Genomic DNA, 24,400 nt, shown 5'->3' with positions numbered 1-24,400 from the left:
GTAATATAATCACGTATCCACTAGGGGTTGGACTGAGACCATGTAAAACTAGAGCAATTCACTTCTAAGAAAAACATGTTTTCAAATTCATTGTATTCCACAGACTGATTTTAAAAGACTTTCACAGTTCTAAAGTAAAACTTTAGAATATGGTTTATATTTTATGCTTGGGAAAGCATATTGGATCACAGTTAAAAGATATACAATATTAAAGCAGGCTATCTAAATAAAAATTAAATAATCTATACATACGAATCAGAGCCCTCAGAATCAGATTCATCATCACTGTGCCCTTCTGCCTTCCATCTCTTAAATCGATCGATCAGTTCAGTCAGATAAGAAGTTTTCTTTGAGTTTTTTACAATGAATTTGTGTTTCAGAAGTTCTTTAGCTGTAGGACGCTAAGGAAAAAATAAGGCATGCATGAATATTTCTAGGTTCTTTATGAGTGAAGGGGGTAAGAAATCACTTCAATTATTAAGTTGAAGGTATAAAAGTACATCTGTAGGCATGAGGACAACTGAAACACCATAGGACAAAAGCTAATTCTACTTCTGAAGTGGCTCAGGGCAACCAAATTAAACTCATTGCTTTGGTACCAATTTGTTAAAGCTCACTGGACAAAAGATGGCCTATTTACCAGCAAGATGGCAGGTAGGGCCTTCCCCAAATCAGAGAAAGACAAGGTAGGATTTTGAAAATAAAGTAAAAATTCAAAAGCATTTCAAAATAGTGCTTTAAAGAAAGTACTGCTATTGTATTTACTGTGAATTGAAAAAAAATAGATGAAAACTAGCAAGACTAACTTTATTAGCTGTACACATTTGTATGAGTCTCAGATTAATGAATTCATATTGTATCTAACTATAAATACTAGGTGGTGTGGCAGTTATTGCTCCCTAGTATTTAATTAATATCAGAATATTTATTATCAAGTTAAAATAGTTATGTCAAACTTAGGCAGTTCTTATATATTTCTATAATAGTTTCTACTTTTTAAAGATTTTATTTATTTATTTTTAGAGAGGGGAAGGGAGGGAGAAAGAGAGGAAGAGAAACATCAATGTGTGTTTGCCTCTTGTGTGTCCGCCACTGGGGACCTGGCCCACAACCCAGGCATGTGTCCCGACTGGGAATCAAAGTGTCTACCCTTTGGTTTGTAGGCTGGCACTCTGTTCACTAAACCACACCAGCCAGGGCTCTACAATAGTTTCTAGAAGTTACCAGACAGATTTATTTTTAAAAGAGTAAAACAACTATAATTAAATTTGCTAGGTAAATGAGTGGAGTTCACTAGACTGCAGGAAATGTATACAACTTTATTTTGTAATTTCTAAATATTAATTTAACAATAATGAAGTGAAAACATAACTTTTTATGATAAGTGAAAACACAGTTGAATAAAAGTCATTGTGAACAGTCAACCATATATTTTAATAATGACATCCTATTAAATGAATTTTATTTTGAAAATTTCTTCCCCCCCCAAATAGGAAATTATCATTAGAATAAGAATGAAGCTACTGACCATTCAAAAAAGAAAAAAACATGGAGGGGAAAGAAAAAAGAAACTAAGAATCTTGTTAGGAACTGAACAGAATTAGCAACATAGAAAGAAGAACCAGATTCCTGGATGGATCTTAGACAATTTTTACATGCACTATATTCCTCACTGTAGAAAAAACACATTTGTTGTATATACATCTAATAATAGGAAACAGTGGCCTCATATACTCACAAATGATGGATCTTTGTTCAGGCAAGCATCAATAAACTCCTTAAAGGACTTAGTAAACTCTCCTACAAGAGTCGGAGGATTGTTTTTTGGAATAAGAAACAAAACTCTCATTGGATGCATATCTGAGTTAGGTGGCTCTCCCTTGGCTAGTTCAATAGCAGTAATTCCCAATGACCAAATGTCAGCCTAAGGTTAAAGAGAAAGAAAAAAAAAAAAACAACCTTGAAATTCCATTCCAAAATATTGCCACAAAATAGCCTGTGGAATCTAATGGTCACAACAATATTAAAGTGTCTGAAGAAATATGATGTTAATAAAATTCATTTATTTTTAAAAAAGTATCGAATTCCCTACTTTGTGCCAAGTACCATATTCTAGGCACTGAAGATTCAGATGGTGGGTACATAAACCAGACAAAAATCCCTGCTCTCAAGGGACTTAATGTTCCAGTAGAAGAGACAGGTAAGTAAATAATATGGCAGATGGTACTGAGCTCTGTGAAGAAATTAACTCAGGATAAGAAAATAATGAATGATGGAGTTAAAGGGACTGCACATTTATACAGATGGCTAGGGAAGACTACTCTAAGTAGGTAATACTTAAAACAGAGAACTGACCAGGAGAAAAGTCATTCTAGACAGAAGAAAGGGTTAAATGCAAAAGCCCTGAGGCCAGAGTGTATTTGCTAAGTTTTTGCAACAGCAATGAGGCCACAGTGGCTGAAGCAGATAGTATATACAGGAGAGTGATGCGAGATAAAACTAGAGAGGTGGACAAGGGCAAGATTCTAGTGAGCTGCATATGTGATAATATGGACTTTGAATTTTGTTCCAAATGGGATGGAAGGAAATTGAAAGGAAGAGAGTTCAAACATTATCAGCATCAAGGGAACTTATAATTTAGCAGCAACATTTGCCGTAACACTAGAAATACTTTAGAAGGGAGAAAAATTAAGGCAGTTTATTAAGTAGGACATTATGTTATATGAAAGTTATTATCAAAAACAAAACAGCTTATAAAAGTAACACTTTACTTTTGAGTCATAAGCTGACTGTTGAATAACTTCAGGAGCCATCCAAAATGGTGTTCCCACAAAGGTATTTCTTTTAATTTGTGTATCTGTCAGCTGGCCAGCAACTCCAAAGTCAGCAAGTTTAACATCTCCTTGTTCTGAGAGCAAGACATTAGCAGCTAGAAGGGGAAATAAAAAAAAAAAAAACAGTGAAAAAAAGCTTCAGCTTCCTCAGAATGCATCTATTTTGCTTAGATTAATATTAAATTTTTGTATACCTTTTATGTCTCGGTGGATTTTCTTTTCTGAATGCAGATAGTCCAGACCTTTCAAAATCTCCTTTAGCATGGTAGCAATCTGGAACTCATCAAATGGACCAGCTCGCAGCTTAGAGGGAAACACACACACACGCACACACAAAAGTTTAAAGCAATAAAGTTCAAACTTGATATTGCCTTTGAAATAAGGGAATCAGATGTATGAAGTTCTGTTTATTAAGCCAATATTTAAATATATGAGAAAAATTTAAAAGGTGAGGGAAGAGAGTAAAAAAGTTAAGTCAAAGGATTAGAATGTTTTTTAAATGACTGAGTTTAATCTTAAAATAATACAAGCAGTGTTACCTATTCACTAGCTTCAAATTTTGAGGTTCTTAAATATTTACATCAAAAATTAAGATATACTTACGTAATGACAAAACTACCTTTCTTTTTTCAGATAGGAAAAATGGCTATTTAAATTTTAAGAGTTATTAAATATTTACACTGAACTTATTTTTAGCTCAGACAGTCCGTAAGATTTCCACAACAACCCAATTTGATCATATAGGTCACCTGTAGCACAGTTCTTAGCATTTATACATTTTAATAATACTGTAAATGCATAGAGACTTTTTGGGACTCAAATTTAAAATTTAGCCTGAAGTATAATAATTAAACTATTCAGACTCTCATTGTGAAAAAAATCAAATCATGGAAGGATAGGGTTTTTCAAATAACATTTTCACATTTTCCTTTCTTCCCCTATCCCTGCACCAAAGCCAATAGTTCCAACTGGAATACAAGGGAAGCAATGATTAGGATTCAGGAGAACTTGTAATGGAATATCTGAAAATCTCTCTTGAAAATAAATGGTTATTTTAAAATTCTGCTACCTCATAAAGCACAAGCAGTAGACTGTGCAACATTTATAGGAAAGGGTAGGAAACTAAAGTCAGAGCTGAGGTAAAGTTCTGTTTGCTGGAAGGAGGAAAGAGGTAGTGAAAATCAAACGTTACCCACTCTGCCTCACATTGGGAGCAATTCATAGCCTTTTGGCACCTTGTGTACTTCATCTTTCATGAATGCCATATTTATTCTGAATAAAGGCTACTTTCATGTTGAAATTTAACAGCTTAAAATAGAACCCATACTTTGGTCTCACCATTTAATATTAACTGTGGTCTGAATATAAAGTATACTCCAGGCATATTCATAGTTCAATACATGCCTTTCCTAGGTAACATTATCTATTTACTTTCAACTCTATCAACTTCCACTCCAGATGTTTCTATTTGAACAGCAGTGATTAAAGTCATTCTAAAAAGTGAAAATGGCATATTATTTTATTCATTACTGGCAATGAAATTCTGAGGTACCACCAAATAACTGGAAAGCAAACATCATACTAGTCAATATTAGAAACTTTATTACTGAACATAAAATGTTGACAGGTCCAGAGGAGGTATACTCTCTATTACTTAAGAAATTGGGCAAGATCCACATAAGGGGAACAAGCAATCACTTTGAAGGACTTCTGAAAGTGGTCTGGATAAGCCAGTGTATTACCTAAAACAGTATTTTAAAAATATATTTAAGTAAAAACAAAAAAGAAAAGGTGTCCTAAGAAGTCATTAGCTTATCTGGTATATTTAGGTTGAGTTTAAGCTTCAGTAGAAGTAAAAGTACAATGAACTGAGTACTGGAGGAGGGGAGGGGAGATTCCATGGCAGGGGATTAAGAATGGAGTGGTGGTACAGTTGAGTTTTTATGACTCATTATCAGACAGAAAACTATCCCAAATCTTGTGGTTAAAATATTTCCTTAGTCATGTTAATAATGATTAGAAAAGAGAAAAAGGGGAGTTGTAAAGAAAAGGACAGTATAGTAGATGGAATAGCATTTTATTTCCAATGCAACCTTGGGAGAAAGAATGCCAAGATCTTGGTCCACTGTACCTGGAGTTCATAATTGAACTTCTTTCCAATAATTGAAGATTGTGCCATGTCTCTAATAGCTAATACCTCTGGCTGCAGGACAGTGTGTTGGCCTTGGGTAATTTACCTCTGTTGTCAACTGAGGATATGCAAGAGAGGGACATTTGTTCTTTCAAAGAATGTTAACTCCTGACTCCAGCCTGTCCCTGATGCAACATGTTATATTATGCCCTCTATTATAATTAGCATATTGCTTCCAACTTTTTTCTTGCTGTTCATGTTTTATTAATCTTATTATATGTGCTTTTGATGTAAGCCAGTGTAATTCATACTGAAGAGAAGTATAATAAATTCAATAAAATATGTTAGTATGTTCAAAGACTGTTGACATACAACAACATTTTTTTTCAAGAATGGAGAGAGTCTTGAGGTATACACTATATAATGTTGACATACATTAGAAGTCATAGTCATAGTCATATTCTGTTAGTCAGTTACCAGTTTAAAGTGATAAAAACTCTGTTCAACATTCCTCTTATTCTCTCTTATTCCTGGTAGCCTATGCCTATAAAGCCCAATCTTTTATTAGATTTCTCAAATGATAATATTCATTGGTACAGGACTATACATGGAGAAAAAAACATATTTTCTCATCACTTGCTCTCCCTACAAAGCCCAGTTAAATGAGATTTAGAATTAAATCACAGTATTATTAAATTTAGAGCTAGAAAACAAAAGTAGAGAGATTACTAACTTAATTTCTTCATTTAACATTTGAGAACATTCAGGCAAAGAGGTCAAATAGTTTACCCAATACTAGGTAGCTAGTCAATGGAAGAACTAGGACTAGAACCCAAGTCTCTTGATTTTTAGCCACTATAGTTAAGAAAAATTTAAGTTCATTGAGTATGTGCTAACTCACACTTTTTTCTATTAGGCAGAGATCAGGATGGCAGAATGAGATTAAAATCTCACAACCATTTCATTCGAGATTTCATAAAACTAAACAAACTACTTCTGAGGGATACAGATTGTGTTACTTAGGGTTGGGCCAGTGCTCAATGCTTAACATTGCTATCAGTGATCCTGATGAAATCAGTGAACTAGCTTTGTCAAGGTTGACAAAAAAGGGAAGAGACATTCATTGTGAGTACCTTGGGAGACCAAATAAGTTAACTGTGATAAATTTGGAATGGGCTCTTAATGTTTAAAAAGTGGAAGGAGGATCACGGAGCAATTGTGATGCTCCTTATAGAGCTAATAAAGAAAAAAGCTATTGTAATAAGAAAACTGACAAGACAAATAGAAATGAGATCTGACTTCTTCTGAATGAAGAATTATTATACAAAGAAACACCACTTGTGTTCTGGCACTAGATAGCAAACAGAAACAAAAAATGAACTCAAGCTTTAGGATATAGGAATTATATTAGATACAGGAAGGATTACTTAAATCAGCAACTAATTAAACTAAGATGAATTCCTAGAAGGAGATGAGACTCTCCATCAAGTTTAATTACCATTTCTTTAGAATGCTTTAAGTATGGTTGTGTCTAAAGGAAAGAAAATCTCTTATGACCATATCTGTTTATAGGATTATTGGAAAATTTGAGTAATTGGCAATCAGGAGTAAACCCTTTTTAAAATATTTAATCTCTTTCAGTTAGAAAAAATCATCTCCACTTAAAAAAAGAATTAAAAATTACTTGATCTTAATCATCAAAAATATATTTTTAGAAACATCATACTCATTAATTTTAAAGGTAGAACATACTAATAAAGTGTCATATAATATTCAAGATGGAAGATAACTTAGAAATAACTTAGTGCCACTTCTTTGTTTTATACAACATGAAAGACCAAAGGTTTTATGTGTTTGGTTTACAGTCAAGATTAAGTTATCAATAGAGTTATCCCTATAGCCTCAAATTCCCATAGGCCAGCTCAGTAGTCATTCTACTAAACAAAGTTGCCTCTAGTACTTCACATTCAATTTTAAATACAATGTCATCTTATGAAGATTATAAAGGAAAACCCATTGACACAATTATACTAATATGGGGAAAACAACTGGTGTTTCTCAAAGATATCGTGGGTGTAAATACATCTTCATTGGGTAGAATTCTGCATACTGCAGAATTTTAGCATTCTCATCCCTGCCCACTAAAAGGGCTATAGCACTTCCAAGTCATTATGACAACCAAAAATGCCATCACATTTCCAAATGACCTATAATGGAGCACAGAGAACTCTATAGAGAACTGGCTCTATGGGACTACTTGGTCAGAAATCAAGAACTACTTTTAGTGACAGTTACCTGAATTACATATTTTTAAAAATCTAAGGACACTCATTATTTTTAGGGATGCAGTTACAGAGTAAAAATAAACTGACAGCAATTGTCACATACTCACTCTTAACTTGGGGGGCTTGATTTTATTAAGCTATTTGCATTTCTTATATACTCTAAGAATGTCAGCAACAAGCTCAATCCTGTAATACAAATAAATTGACCTAAGGGTAATGGTCCTAAAGTGTTTAACTTGAACATAATAACTAAAACAACCACTTAGCTTATGCAAAAGCTGTTGCTTACTCCAATTAAAAAAGTTATAGTGTCAATGTGTGTGTGTGGGTTTATTTAAAAATACTTACAAGATCCAGTGCTGAACCACCACCCAGGTATTCCATTATTATCCATAATTTTGAACCCTGCAAAAGCCATGAAACAATTTATAATTACAAACCTGAGCCAAATAACATAACTAGTATAAATACCAAATCTAATATACTAATGTACTGGTTTCAAAACAGAAGTTTAAAATTAGGTGTTTGGGAACCTGAATATATTTTTCCATAGAACATTACAAATGAAAGTAAAGTTCTGATAATTGCCTCTCCCCCAAATTTATTTAGCTTATGATATAGCTAAAAATAGCTAATTATTGTTTCTTATTTTAGTACTAGTAATTTTTATAAAACCCAGAATAAACCATAGCTTTAAATCATTATTTTTAATAATAATATTAAAAGAAAAAGGAGATACATTAAAGAATAAGTAAGTCAATGAAAACTTGCAGAAATTTGAATGAGGCTTCTGGATATTTTCCTGTGATTTTAGAGTTTGAGGACACTGGAATATTCCGCTTTCTTTTGGTTTTTGAATTTCTTTTAATGTACTTTACAACTTTAGTCAGCCACAATTAATGGGCATTTTTGGTACACACATGGAACCTAGAAAGAATACTGTCCCCTACCTATCTTCACTGTAAGTTGTATAAGAGTAAATGGGGCACATAGGGGGAGTACCTGTATCTCAATTCCAAAACAGTTTTGTATAAACACATACACATATATCACTCAGTTCTATCAGATAAAAATCTCTTTCCATACTATTTCATGAGTGGTATTCTCTGAATTTTTGTGGGACTACAGAGTTGACTGGAAGAGAAATGGTTGGTTTTGCTATGTAGGCAAATAGGAAGTTGTGAATGGATCGTGTTTCAAAAGTACATTTTTAAGTAAGATATTTGAAATTTGGAAAGCAAGAATTTTCCCATAAAAATAATGTCTAACTTCCAGCCAAGATGGAGGCATAGGTAGATACACTGTGCCTCCTTGCACAACCAAGATAGAGACAACAACAATTTAGAAACAGAATTAACAACCAGAACTGACAGATACTGATCTGAATGGAAGTCGGACAACCAAGAAGTTAAAATAGACACATTCATCCAGACCGGTAGGAGGGACAGAGTCGGGAAGCCGGGTGCAGGTTGTGGCACAGAGAGCAGAGAGAGTTGGGACCGGGTGCGTAAGGCATCCAGGGCATGCAAGACTGCAGTGGGTGGACCCTGAGCACACAAGAGGCAGCTGGCAGACCCCGGCTGAGGGGGGGGGGCGGGCAACAAGCAGACCCAGCCAGGCGGTGATTGTGAAACAAGGCACTGCTCACAATCCAGGACCACAGAGCTGGGAAATAGGGCCTTGGGGCACTGATTGAAAACACCTATGGGGGTTGAGGTGCAGGGAGAGACTCCCAGCCTCATAGGAGAGGTCCTTGGAAAGACCCACGGGGTGCACAAGCCCAACCACATGGGAATTGGCACCAGAGGGGTCCAGTTTGCTCGGGGGAAGCAGCGGAAGGGACTGAGGTCCCACGGAGAGTGCAGCAAGTGCCATTGTTCTCTCTCAGACCCCACCCCTACATACAACGCCACAACCCAGTGACTGGGGTGCCCTGCCCTGGTGAACACCTAAGGCTCTTCCCCTCATACATAACTGGCACAACCAGAACAAAATGGGGGGAAAAGATGGCTTAAACAGAATCGAAAGCTCCGCAACCAGTACTTTTAAGCAACTGAGAGATAGCCAACCTATCAGATGCATAGTTCAAAGCATTGCTGATCAGGATGATCACTGAATTGGTTGATTTTGGTTGCAAATTAGATGAAAAAATGAAGGCTATGCTAAGTGAAATAAAGTAAAATGCACAGGGAACCAACAGTGATGGATTGAAGGCTGGGTCTCACATCAATGGAGTGGACCAGAAGGAAGAAAAAAACATACAACCAGGAAACAATGAAGAAGTAAGAATTCAAAAAAATGAGGAGAGGCTTAGGAACCTCCAGGACATTTTTGAATGATCCAACATCCGAATTATAGGGGTACCAGAAGGAGAAGAGGAAGAGCAACAAGTGGAAAACTTATTTGAACAAATAATAAAGGAGAACTTCCCCATTCTGGCAAAGGAAATGGACTTCCAGGAAGTCCAAGAAGCTCAGAGAGTCCCAAAGAAGTTGGACCCAAGAAGGTACACACCAAGGCACATCATAATTACATTAGCCAAGGTAAAAACGAAGGAGAGAATCCTAGAAGCAGCAAGAGATAAGGAGACAGTGACCTACAAAGGAGTTCCCATCAGACTATCAGCTGATTTCTCAAAAGAGGCCTTGCAGGCAAGAAGGGGCTGGAAAGAAGTATTCCAAGTCATGAAAGGCAAGGACCTACATCCAAGATTGTTCTATCCAGCAAAGCTTTAATTTAGAATAGAAGGGCAGATAAAGTGCTTTTCAGATAAGGCCAAGTTAAAGGAGTTCATCATCACCAAGCCCTTATTTTATGAAATGTTAAAGGGACTTAGCTGAAAAAAAGAGGATAAAAAAACATGTATTGTAAAATGATAGCAAACTCACAGTTATTAACAACCACACCTAAATCAAAAACAAAAAGAAACTGAGCAAACAACTACAACAAGTACAGAACCACAGAAATAGAGATCATGGAGGGTTAGCAACAGGGGAGTGGGATGGAGAGAGAGGGGGGAAAGGTATGGAGAATAAGTAGCATAGATGGTAGGTAGAAAATAGGGGGAGGGCAAAAATAGTATGGGAAATGTAGAAGCTAAAGAACTTATGACACATGGACATGAAGTAAAGGGGGGAATGTGGGTGGGAGAGGGTATGCAGGGTGGGGGGGTATGAAGCAGGGGATATGGGACAACTGTAATAGCATAATCAATAAGATATATTAAAAAAATAATGTCTAGTTTCCTGGGGTAGTCCCCCAAAGGACAATTTAACACAAAGTTATCCATAGTAGAGCAGGAAGAGTAACAGAGAAACTAATTACTATCTATACCATAAAAATGTTTCTAGGGTAAAAATATGTTTAGTGTTGTGCTTCAACTTGGGATGCCAGGAACACCTTTCTCACCTTTACAGCCCCAGCTGTGGAATGAAGATTTTCAAGCTATTGTCAATAGCCCTCAAATTCTAAAATCCCTGGGAAGTACCCAGGAGTTTCATTCAAAAGGTCCAAGCATCCTCATGAGGCTGGGGTTTTATCATGGCAGAAAATGGAATCCAGTAACATGCTGATAAATGTTTAGGTGACATTGTAGTGTGGGGAATGGGATGTGACCTAGAGTTAGGGACCAGGGAGAGAGGGCTCTGTTAATTTAAGATGAAAAGATTCTTCTTTTCTTTCTTGATGCTGATACTACCTAGGATGTACAAGAGAAAGAGAGGAACAATGTGCCCTCCTCCAATCTTGACATCCACTCTCTCCTGTCACAACAGGCCAGCTTGAGAGTTTTTCCTAGCAGCAGTGTCTATAGAAGGAAAGAGGAAATAATTTCCCATTATGGTGGGAAGGGGAGAGGAGTTCTGCAATTGGGTCATATAACCAATTTTTATGTATAGAAATTAGGCACTCTGAACCTTAGAATTATAAATCTGGTGTGTATTTATATTCTTTTCTGGAGACTTCTCACAATGCTGTATAACTTGAGAATGTTTTTCTTTTGCACAAGTTTGATTGTAATAAGTACTATATATTTTTTAAAGATTTTAATTAGCCCTGACTGGTGTGGCTCAGTTGGTTAGGTGTTGTCCCGCAAAACAAAAGGCCACTGATTATTCCATTTCTGGCCAGGGCACATGCCTGGGTTGCAGGTTTGATCCTCAGTGGGGACAAGTAGGGAAGGCAGCTGATCAACATGGAGAGAAACAATGATTGGCTGCCTTCCGTATGTGCCCCAATTGGGGATTGAACCCACAGCCCAGGTATGTGTCCTGACCAGGAATCAAACTGGTGTCCTTTTGTTTTGCAGGATGATGCCCAATCAACTGAGCCACACTGGTCAGGGCAGTACTATATTCTACCTTATGAATTCAGAATGCTTCCCATTCACCTGAAATTGAAAAGAAAAATAAAAGTATCTTATGCAACATATTTATCCAGTTTTCAGTTCTGCATGAGTGAAAACACCTGTTTTCCAAGTTAAAAACAGTGTGTGTGTGTGTGTGGTACCAATTCAAAACATAACCTTACCAACTATCTGTTCTTTGCTAAATAATATTCATAGAAAGCTTAAAATGTGATTAAAGTTATGACTAAACAACTTTTATATATGAAAAGGCTTTCTGCTAACAAGCAAGTTTTTTTTTTTTCAGTTAAACTATGACTCTTTTGAGACAGGCAAAGAACAGAACTCAGAACTACCTAATAGCTTTTTGGTCTGCTTCCTTCTGACTACCACTTCCAGAGACAAGCCTCACTGGAGGATGGCCACAGCTCTGGACATTCAAAAGACTGCTAGGCAGGCATGAGGGCTGAAGTAAGACCTGAGTGGGCATAAGCATAAATGGCAAGCTGGTGGGGTTCCTCCCTGTTCAAGGAAGCTTAACCACAAAGGCTCTTCTTACCAGTTCCTTGACCACAGCAAGGCTCAATGAAAACACTAATCACAAGTAAACAAAACCAAAAAAAATCTAGATCCTATGTTTGCATTCTTTTGGAGGGACTTAAACTTATACTTTTCATTTCTGGTAAAAGATGTTTGTGTTGGAGAATGCAAATAAGTATGTTAGGTTTCCTTTAAAATAATTTAAAAAGCTAAAATGGTATCTATGTACTAGTTTACAATTCCAAAAGGGCCAAGTAGCTGGAAGCCATAACCATACATCTGGTACATTTAAGCATCAGAAGTCCCTAAAGGGAAAACACCATTTCTCCACTTATAAAATGATCCACAAATTTTAACAATGGGTTGGAGGAATAAGTTTAGAGTGCTGTATCAACATATGTGGTCAGCTAAGGGTTAGGAAGTGGCGCTTTGTTCCAAAATTCTAGAGTAAATACTCTAGAATTGTATGTACTATTTACTGAGGAGAGACTGGAGCCTGGTGTTGATAAATTACTGGTGTCTACAGTATCAACTCTTACCCCATGAGGCCTTTGAACCCCACTATTTTCTGTTAAAGTGGACACTTGGCCAAAGGAAAGAGAAATACTGTGGAACTTGGAATTCATTTGTTCATAAAAACAGATTTAAAATATTCATTCTATGCATTTGAGAGATCATTATTAGATATTAAGTACACATTGAATGAAGTGGGCTGGTTTATAAATTCAACAGCCAATCATGACACTGACCACATAAACCAGTATGTAAATATAAGGAAAATGAGCCAGTCACCAAAGGATGAATGTTGTATGATTCCCCTTATATAAGGATGTAAGGTAGTGAAATTCAGAGACACAAAAAGTAGAATGGTAGTTACCAAGGACTGTGGTGAGGAGAGAATGAGCAGTTATTGTTTAATGTGTACAGCTTCAGTTGAGAAAGACTGAAAAGTTATGGAGATGGATGGTGGTGATAGTTGTACAACAACATAAATGTACTTTAATGTCACAGAATTGTATACTTAAAATGGTAAATTTTATTATGTATATTTTACTATAATAAAACATAGAATGTAAAATTTTATAAAACTACAAGTGACAACACACATCATCTTGCCAGATACTTTACCACCTCTGAATCATTCTCTTTCCATCTACAATACCTTGTTTATACTCCACCTTCACATCTCAACCTACATCAGAATCATATTCAAGAATTAGTTCAAATGCCACTCCCCAGTATCAGGGTCATTTCACTTGATGTACCGATAGATAAATGAATAATATGAGGCATACCTATACCATATATATACTTATATCTAATTTGAGGCTTAAAAGAGAGGCTGGAACCAGAGATATGGATTTAGAAGTTCTCAGAATAAAGTGAATGAGACTGACCAAGGAAAACAAGCAAAATAAGAGGAATACACATAAATAAATGTCTGTTGAATTGAATCATATGGGGCTTCTCAGAGGTTTGCTACATGAATTTTAAAGCTATTCATATTTTGAGAAAAAAAAACATTGTAAAGAGAAATTTTTCTCCAATTTTCTTCATGTTTTATAAGAAAAAAATCCTCTTATTATTTTTAAATTAAAGAATATTCCAGAAACAGTAATCAAATGCTGGAAGTATGCACATACAAGAGTGTCAGGAAAAATGAGAAGGCCACAAAATTCCACAGACTCTATTCTGGAATATTTTACTTAAATCATTCAATTTTTTTGATAAATATCAGTGGTAGTAGTATGTGCAGGGGGCAATTTCCTTAACATAAACAAAAATTTAAAGGCATTTTTCAACAGCACTAAAGGCATGATTCAAATTCTATTAAATGCTTAGTGAGCTTTATTTTAATATTTACATTGAACTAGAAAAATATTCCAAGATTATAGAAGATTTTTCCAATATTATGAAATCAGAAAGGAAAGGTTTGCTTATTTTAGTACACTTTATAAAGACTAACTTTGCCTCTCAAGAAAATCTGCAGTGAATTAAAATTAAAGGAAAATACTGTGGTCATACTGATGTGTTTGTCTGGTTTTTACTCTTGTTTTTAAAAATGAAGTTATACAGTGAGCTCAGTCAAAATGAATACCTAGTACATTTTTCATGTCTCAAGGAAATCATTACAACTGCATACAGTTCCACAAAGCATATAATTTTCTCTCAAATGCAATAAATTTTCCTGCAGCATACAGTGAGGTCTTGGTTATATATGATATCCTGTGTAAGGACAACCTAAGAAAACCCATATCCTACTTTACTCAATTGATTTGACTCACAAATTCCCCATTTCATCTAAAATGCAAGTATAGGTCACAATAAGAACAAAAGTTGATTGATAATGCAGTTCCTTGATGGCACTTAAAAGATGTAGTCTTGAATTACATTGACTTCATTAAACAGAACCCTGTTATATTTGATATGATTTTACTTTAAAAAATGCATCAGAGAGAGGGAAGATGGCAGCGAGATAGGTGGGAGTAGAGTCCACTTCCCCCTGTGCACGGTGAAACACCTAGCCCATCTTCTGAGGAACAGAGTGAACAGCCAACGGTAACGCAGCATATATGAAGGTTGGAGGCCAAAAAGTATAGAGAACATTGAAAAATCAGATGAGTAGATGGGAGCTGTGAACACCAGTATACCTGCTGGAAGAGGAAACCCACCAACAGATAAAAATGGAAGAAGGTGAAGGAGGGAATGGAGCCACACTAACCTCAACCCAGAACTGATTTGGAAATACAAAATGGTGGGGAAATAACCCAGAACAAACAACTGAACAAGAGTGAGAGGAAAGCCTCAAAACGACATACACACAGAAGAATCAGCTTCAACACAACCTGCCCACACCTGCAAAACAGAATATAAGACATGGTGGATAGGGTGACCCTCAGTTAATCAGCTGGAGGGAAGAAACCACCAAAGAAAGACCCAACAGCAATATACACAGAGCCTACATAAACGATAGCCCAAGGCCAGGGAGCTCAGGAGATCAAGGAGACTGCACAACTGAATCTCACAAGTCTTCTACCCATAGAAGTTCACCCCATAAACACAGGGAGTCAGAACAGATCAATTTAAGAAGCAGAGGCTAACAAGAAGAGTCTCACAAACAATGGGAAGACAAAGAAACAATCCCCAAATGAAAGGAAAGGAGGAAGTCTCAGAGAGAATGCTAAATGAAATAGAGGCAAGTTGACTATCAGATATTGAGTTTAAAGCAATGGTTATCAGGAAGCTCAATGAGCTCACAGAGAATTACCAAAAACTACAGGGAAACTACAATGAACTCACTGCAAACTGTATCAACATGAAAAAGGAAGTAGAAACTATCAACAAGGGCAAAGAGGGAATGAAGAATACAATTTCCGAATTGAAAAACATAGTAAAAGGAATCAAAACCAGGCTTGATGAAGCAGAGGATCGGATCAGTGAGCTAGAGGACAAACTAGAAAAAAACACCGGAAAAGAACAAGAAAGGGAAAAGAGGCTCAGAAAGAATGAAGAGGGGTTAAGAGAAATGCAGGACAACATGAAATGTAGTAATATCCGTATAACAGGGATGCTAGAGGAAGAAGAGCAAGAGATAGAAAACCTGTTTGAAAAAGTAATGATGGAAAACTCCTCTAATTCGATGAGAGAAAAACTGACACAAAACGAGAAAAAACAGAGAGTCCCAATCAAGAGGAACCCAAAGAAGCCAACCTCAAGACACATCATAATTAAAATGGCAAAATTCCAAGACAAAGAGAGAATCTTAGAGGCAGCAAGGGAGACAGGAAGTAACATACAAGGGAGCCCCAGTAAGACTAGCAGCAGACTTCTCAATGGAAGTGTTCCAAGACAGAAAGGAATGGCAAGAAATATTCCAAGTAATGAAAATGAGAGGCCTGCAAACTAGACTACTTTATCCAGAAAGGCTCTCAATTAAAATGCAAGTCCATATAAGCAGCTTCCCAGACAAAAGAAGCCTCGAAAAATATACCTCCTCCAAATCAGCTCTGCAAGAGATGCTAAAGGGTCTGCTTTAAGAACAGGAAGAAAAACAGTGAGAGAGAGAGAGGAACACAGGTAGGAAAAAATGTCAATGAATAAGTACCTATCAATAATAACCTTAAACATAAATGGATTAAATGCCCCAATCAAAAGATATAGAATAGGTGAATGGATAAGAAATCATGACCCACACATACACTGTGTAAAAGAGACCACCACAAAACAAAAGACGTTCACGAACTGAAAGTGAAGGGCTGGGAACAAATTTTCTAGTCAAATGGACAGGAAAAAAAGAGCCAGGGTGGTAATACTCATATCAGACAAAATAGACTTCAAAAAAAAGAGCTATAAAAAGAGACCCAGAAGGTCACTTCATAATACTTAAGGGAAGAATCCACCAAGAAGGCATAAACCTTGTAAATATATATGCACCCAACATAGGGTCATCCAAATACATAAAGAAAATCTTGGAGGACTACAAGAAAGATATTGACAGCAACACAATTATAGTAGGGGATTTCAACACCCCACTGTCAAAAATGGATAGATCTTCCAAACAAAATGTCTACAAAGATACTGTGGCATTGAACAATGCCCTAGATCAAATGAACTTAATTGATATATATATATATATATATATATATAGAGAGAGAGAGAGAGAGAGAGAGAGAGAGAGAGAGACAGAGAGACAGAGAGAGAGACAGAGAGAGAGAGACAGAGAGAGAGACAGAGAGAGCGCACGCGCGCATGCCTTTCATCCAAAAGAAGCAAAAATACACATTCTTTTCAAATGCACACGGAACATTTTCAAAGATAGATCACTTGATAGGACATAAAACAAGCCTCAACAAATTCAAGAAAATTAAAATCATATCAAGCATTTTCTCTGACCACAAGGGACTGAAACTAGAAACCAACTGCAAGGAAAAAAAACCCCAAAATTCAAACTGATGGAGACTGAATAGCAGGTTAGTAAACAATGAAAGGGCCAAAAAATGAGAATGGGGAAGAAATCAAAAAGTTTCTGGAAACAAATGAAAATGAACTCACAACAATCCAAAACTTATGGGACATAGCGAAAGCAATCCTGAGAGGGAAGTTCATAGTGATACAGGCCTACGTAAAAAAGATAGAAACATTTCAAATAAACAACCTGACTACATGCCTACAAGAACTCGAGGGACAACAATAAAGACAGCCCAGAGCAAGTAGAAGGAAGGAAATAATCAAGATCAGAGCAGAATTAAATGACATAGAGACTAAAAGCACAATTCTAAGGATCAATAAATCTAGGATCTGGTTCTTTGAAAAGATAAACAAAACCAACAAGCCTTTAAGCAGACTCATCAAGAAAAAAAGAGAGAGGACCCAAATAAACACAATTAGAAAGAGGAGCGATTACAACTGATACCACAGAAATACAAACGGCTATAAGAAATTACTATGAAGAACTGTATTCCAAAAATTTTGAAAACCTAGGTGAAATGGACAAATTTCTAGAAAAATATGATGTTCCAAAACTCAATGAAGAAGAAGCAGAAAGCCTGAACACACCAATAACAGCTGATGAAATTGAAGCAGTAATCAGAAAGCTTTGGACACACAAAAGCCCTGGATCAGACGGTTTTACAGGAGAATTTTACAAAGCATTTAAGGAAGAGCTAACCCTGATTCTTCACAGACTATTCCAAAAAATCCAAAATGATGGAAGACTGCCAAACTCTTTTTGTGAAGCCAGCATGATCCTCATACCAAAACCAGATGAAGACATAAGAAAGAAAACTTCAGGCCAATATCACTGATGAACATAGATGCTAAAATCTCAACAAAATATTAGGAAACCACATCCAGAAACACGTTAAAAAGATCATACACCAGGATCAAGTGGGATTCATCCCAGGGATGCCAGGATGGTACAATATTTGCAAATCAATAAATGTAATACTTCACATAAACAAAAGCAAAGAAAAAATCACATGATCATATCAATAGATGCGGAAAAGGCATTTGATAAGGTATAGCACCCATTTATGATAAACACACTTGGCAAAATGGGAATAGAGGGAGCATTCCTCAACATAATAAAGGCCATATATGAGAGATCTACAGCAAGCACCATAATCAATAGACAAAAACTAAAAGCTTTCCCACTAAGATCAGGAACAAGACAAGGGTACCCGCCTTCACCACTCCTATTCAACATAGTATTGAAAGTCCTAGCCACAGCAATCAGACAAGAAAAGGGAATAAAAGGCATCCAAATTGGAGAGGAGGAAGCAAAACTGTCATTGTTTTCAGATAACATTTTCGCATACATAGGAAATCTTATAGAGTCCATCAAAAAACTATTTGACCTAGTAATTAAATTTGGCATAACAGTGGGATACAAAGTCAATATTCAAAAATCAAGCCCTAGCTGGTGTAGCTCAGTGGATTGAGCGCGGGCTGTGAACCAAAGTGTCGCAGGTTCAATTCCCAGGCAGGGTACATGCCTGGGTTGCAGGCCATGACCCCCAGCAACTGCACATTGATGTTTCTCTCTCTATATCTCCCTCCCTTCCCTCTCTAAAAATAAATAAAATCTTTAAAAAAAATCAAAGGCATTTTTTGTACACCAACAATGAAATATCGCAAACAGAAATCAGGAAATAATCATATTTGCTATAGCAACAAGAAAGTTAAAGTATCTAGGAATAAACCTAACCAAGGAGGTTAAAGACCTGTAATCAGAAAACTACACAACACTCAAGAAAGAAATTAAGGAAGGCACAAATAAATGGAAGCCTGTACCATGTTCATGGATTAGAAGAATTAACATCATCAAAATGTCCATAGTACACAAAGCAATTTATAGATTCAACACAATCCTTACTAAAGTACCAATGACATATTTCACAGTTATAGAACAAATATTTCAGAAATTTACATGGAACCATAAATGACCCTGAAGAGCTGCAGTAATGTTGAAAAAGAACAAAGTAGGAGACATCACAATACTTGATATCAAACTGTATTACAAGGCCACTGTAATCAAAACAGCTTGGTACAGGCATGGAAAAGGCACATAGACCAATAGACCGGAACAGACAGCCCAGAAATAAACTCAAGTCTCTACAATCAATTAATATTTGACAAAGGGGAAAGAAGCACAAAATGGGAGTAAAAATAGCCTCTTCAACAATTGGTGTTGGGAGATCTGGACAGCTATATGCAAAAATGTGAAACTCGATTACCAACTTACACTATACACAAAAGTAAATTCAAGGTGGGTAACAGATTTAAATGTAAGTTGTGATACCATAAAAATCCTAGAGGTAAACTTTGGCAGGAAATTCTCAAGCATTCCATGCACCAACATCTTCACTGATATGTCCCCTAATGCAAGGGACATAAAGGAAAGAATGAACAAACGGGACCTCCTCAAATTAAAAAAAACTTCTGCACAGCTAAAGACAACAGCATTAAAATGAAAAGAGAACCAACTATATGGGGAAACATATTTGCCAATGATACATTGGACAAGGGTTTGATCTCCAAAATATGTATGAAATGCATATGACTACACTCAAGGAAGACAAAAAACCCAATTAAAAATGGACAAAAGACTTGAACAGACACTTCTCCAAGGAGGACATACAGAGGGCCCGGAGACATATGAAAAGATGGTCAGTATCACTAGCCATCAGAAAGATGCAAATTAAAACCACAATGAGATACCACTTCTCACCAGTCAGAATGGCCATCATAAACAAATAAACAAATAAATGTTGGAGAGGATGTGGAGAAAAGGGGACCCTAGTGCACTGTTGGTGGGATTGCAGACTGGTTCAGGCACTGTGGAAAACAGTATGGAATTTCCTCAGAAAACTAAAAATGGAACTGCCTTTTGACCTAGTAACTCCGCTGCTGGGATTATATCCTAAGAATCCTGAAACACCAATGCAAAATAAGCTATGCACCCAATGTTCATAGCAGCACAATTTACAATAGCCAAGTGCTGGAAGCAACCTAAATGCCCATCAGTAAATGAGTGGATCAAAAAAGTATGGTACAATTACAGAATGGAATACTATGCAGCAGAGAGAAAGAAGGAGCTTCTATGCTTTGTGACAGCATGGATGGAACTGGAGAGCATTATGCTAAGTGAAATAAGCCAGGTGGTGAGGGACAATTACCATATTATCTCATCTTAACTGGAACATAATCAACCAAAAAAAAGCAAACAAAATATACTCAAGAGACATTGAAATTAAGAACAAACAGTAGCCAGAGGGGAGGGGGAAGGAAGAATGGGGGGGGAGGATTTTTCAGGAACTCTTGTAAAGGACACATGGCCAAAACCAAGGGTGAGTGTGGAAGCAAGGGAGGGAGGTGGGTTTGGTTGGGGTAGGGGGAGAGGTGGCGGGAAAATGCAGACAACTGTAACTGAACTGAAATGAAATAATTAAAAAAATAAAACTGCACTCCCCCCATAAAATGTAAGCCCACATATCTATACTTTTTGTTATTGTTGTTGCTGTTATGTTTTTTAATCCTCATCCAAAAATAGGTTTATTGATTTTTTGAGGGAGGTGGAGAGAGGGAGGGAGGGAAGTAGAGAGAGAGAGAGAGAAAGAGAGAAACATCAGTGTGAGAGAGGAACATTGACTGGTTGCCTCCTATAAGTGCCCTGACTGGGGATTGAACCTGCATCCTAGTTTTGTGTCCTGACTGGGAATCAAACCCACAACCTTTTGTTCGGTGGGATGGTACTTCAACTAACTGAGCCACCCATCCAGGGCTGCCACAGTATGTTTTAATATAAATGGAAAATAAAGAAGTTGGTCAATTTAAGAAAGTATTTTAAATAAATGAGAGTAGAAGTTTATAAAATTATAAGATATTTAATTTTGTGTGTATATCTATATAGAGATAATTCACACATACTTATTTAATTTACTGTCAATATATGCAGGATACAAATAGTATCAGCCAACTGTGAATTTCTACAATTTTATCACAAACTGACATATTCTTCAAAGTAGTCTTTCACTTTATGGACTATAATTAATAATAGGTACAAGAAATAAGAATAATTAAGATTAATCCTTTAACCCTGTGGAGGTTGTGTCAAAAACATGACAGCACAGGTAACATGTATATAAGAAATATATTCATTACTGGTATGTGCTGAAATGAGAAAAACAATTTAAATACACTGCAAATGTGCATTTACTCTATTTATGTAATAAAATGAATGATTACTTATTTTCAGTTACAGTCTACAAATTATTAAACCAAAAATATAAAAACATAAATAAAAAAATTCTTTTCAGCTGCAATTTTGAGAAAGAAGAGTAAAGTGGGAGGGATCACAATACCTGACACTAAACTATACTACAAGGCCACTGGAATCAAAACAGCCTGGTACTGGCATAAAAACAGGTATATGGACCAATGGAACAGAACAGAGAGCCCAGAAATAAACCCAAGTCTCTACAGTCAATTAATATTTGACAAAAAAAGCAGCAACATAAAATGGAATAAAAATAGCCTCTTCAATAAATGGTGTTGGGAAAACTGGACAGCTATGTGCAAAAAAAAAAAAAAAATGAAACTCGAGCACCAACTTACACCTTATATAAAAATAAATTCACGGTGGATAAAAGACTTAAATATAAACCATGACACCATTAAAGTCCTAGAAGAGAACGTAGGTAGGAAAATCTCAGATATTTCATGCAGAAGCTTTTTTTAATGACATGTCTCCTTGAGCAAGGGACATAAAGGAAACAATAAACAAATGGGACCTCATCAAAATAAAAAGCTTTTGCACAGCTAAAGAAAACAGTATCAAAATAAAAAGACAACCAACTGTATGGGAAAACATATTTGCCAAGGATACCTCAGACGAGGGTTTAATCTCCAAAATATATAAAGAACTTACATGACTCCACTCTAAGAAGACAAGTAACCCAATTAAAAAATGGGCAAAGGACTTGAACAGACACTTCTCCAAGGAGGACATACAGAAGATCCAAAGACACATGAAATGATGTTCAATATCGCTGGCTATCAGAGAGATGCAAATTAAAACCACAATGAGATACCACTTCACACCAGTCAGAATGGCTATCATAAACAAAGCAACAAACAACAAGTGTTGAAGAGGTTGTGGAGAAGAGGGGACCCTAGTGCACTGCTGGTGGGACTGTAGACTGGTACAATACAACCATTATGGAAAGCAGTATGGAACTTCCTCAGAAAACTAAAAACAGATCTCCCTTTTGACCCTGCAATTCCACTGTTGGGACTATATCCTAAGAACCCTAAAACACCAATACAAAAGAACCTATGCACCCCAATGTTCATAGCAGCACAATTTACAATAGCCAAGTGCTGGAAGCAACCTAGATGCCCATCAGTAAATGAATGGATCAGAAAACTATGGTACAGTTACACAATGGAATTCTATGCAGCAGAAAGAAAGAAGGAGCTCCTACCCTTTGCAACAGCTTGGATGGAGCTGGAAAACATTATGCTAAGCAAAATAAGCCAGGCAGTTAAAGACAAATACCATATGATCTCACCTTTAACAGGAACCTAAACAACAAAACAAAGAAACAAGCAAAATATAACAAAGACACTGAAATAGAGGACAAACTGACAGTGACCAGAGAGGAGAGAAGAGGGAATTTCAGGGGAGAATGGGTAGGGTTGACAGGAACAAATTTAAAGGACACATGGACAAAAACTAGGGGGAGGATGGTAATGGAAGGGAAGTGGGGAGGGTTGGGTGGGTGGGCTGGAATGGGAGTAAAAGGGAGAAAATTGTACTTGAACAATGGTTAAAATAAAAAAATAGAAAAAAAAGTTATTTCCTATGGAAAAAAAATTTTCTTTTCAAATAATGGAAACAAGAATATTGCTAAAAAATACAACCAAAAATGTCTTTACCATTAATTAATCAGAATCTTCAATAGTTGGCTTTGCGAAACATTTGTAACAGTCATCACACACAATATTGCTGTGCTAAAGCCATAAATACTTTTCACAACACTTTCAAAAATATTTTGATAAGCAACTTGTTTTGGATGCATAGCACCTAACATATTTTTTCTTTTTCTTCTTGTTGAAGGAGCCATATCTATGTTATTGGTAGAATTTCCTTCAATTTCCTTTTGAAATTGCTGAAGCTTCAGGTGTATAGACTTATGCACACCTGTAGACATTTCTGAATGCCTTTTTATTTGTTCTGAAACTAATTGTGTTATGAGATTTCTCATAAATGTTCTGCAGCTTATTTTGACATTGCTGTTCAGCATATGAATATTCTGAGCACTTGCTGCTGCAATATTAAAAATTGTGTAGAATGTAACCATAGGCTGCTATCTTCTGGTGTTACTGGCCACATTATATGTAACTATCATTTGGTCAACAGTGTCAGCTCCTGACTATTTGGTTGTAATATTCTATTATGTCAGGCTTATGTGAATCTAAATTTATGGCATCATTGAAATGCATACCTGAAACTAAAATTATGCTTTTTCCCTTTTTGGGTACATGATATACAAATGTGCAATTTGCACCAAAAGCAAATAAGTTGGCTTTTTGAGGCCTGTTTTTAGAAGATACAAAGTCAGGGGGTAGTTGGCATTTATTTTTATGAATAGTACCTATGTGAAAATTGCTTGTTTTACAAGTCAGAAAAAAGACTTGTATCAGTGAACCAGTTATTTGCTGTAATATTATGTTCTGATGAGTAAACAGGTTCTGAAGATTTCTTCATTACATCTGGTGGTTTATCACTAATCAAGTAAGGATCTTTGGGCTGCTTACTGGCATATATTTCAAAATTCCCTGTGTAAAATACTTTTGAATAGACCTTAGCAAAAAATTTTATACTGTATTTACTGGGCTCAGATGGAATATATTATCAAAACCCACATTTGCCTCTAAATCCAGGTAATATTCACCTACTGTTACATTCTTTCCCATAGAGTAACATAATTTATACTTTTCTACAAATGCTGAGAAAATGTCTCTCATAGTCAGTAATTTGTCACCCTTCAGGTGTTCTAAGTGGTTAAGTTTGTCATCAAATTGGATACAATTATGAAATCTAAATCTCCATAAAGATATCGTAAGTCTAAAAAGTTCAATCCCAATACCATCTGTAACCTGTAAGTCCTACAAGTTCAGCAATTGCTGAGATGTAAACCAGCTAGATATGAGGCCTAAAAATGCTTTCAATTCAGTTTTGTCTATTCATTTAGCATCTCTTTCT

The 24,400-nt window shown here is 36.2% G+C and overlaps 1 protein-coding gene across 2 annotated transcripts in view; it reads right to left on the bottom strand.

The window, feature by feature from the left end:
* Positions 1 to 24,400, bottom strand: part of STK26 (serine/threonine kinase 26) — a 75,500-nt gene that overhangs the window by 5,784 nt on the left and 45,316 nt on the right. For both annotated transcript variants that reach the window (XM_028522587.2, XM_036016970.1), the window contains exons 4-8: positions 7,599 to 7,655; positions 3,029 to 3,137; positions 2,772 to 2,929; positions 1,739 to 1,924; positions 253 to 401 (exon numbers count right to left, since the gene is read on the bottom strand). In XM_028522587.2, the coding sequence (XP_028378388.1) occupies positions 253 to 401; positions 1,739 to 1,924; positions 2,772 to 2,929; positions 3,029 to 3,137; positions 7,599 to 7,655 (659 nt within the window). The remainder of the gene's footprint in view (positions 1 to 252; positions 402 to 1,738; positions 1,925 to 2,771; positions 2,930 to 3,028; positions 3,138 to 7,598; positions 7,656 to 24,400) is intronic.

The sequence above is a fragment of the Phyllostomus discolor genome, chromosome X, assembly GCF_004126475.2.
Source record: "Phyllostomus discolor isolate MPI-MPIP mPhyDis1 chromosome X, mPhyDis1.pri.v3, whole genome shotgun sequence".
NCBI classification, from domain to species: domain Eukaryota; kingdom Metazoa; phylum Chordata; class Mammalia; order Chiroptera; family Phyllostomidae; genus Phyllostomus; species Phyllostomus discolor.
Note: the sequence above shows the minus strand (reverse complement) of the source record. Positions and strands in the feature narration are given on the sequence as shown.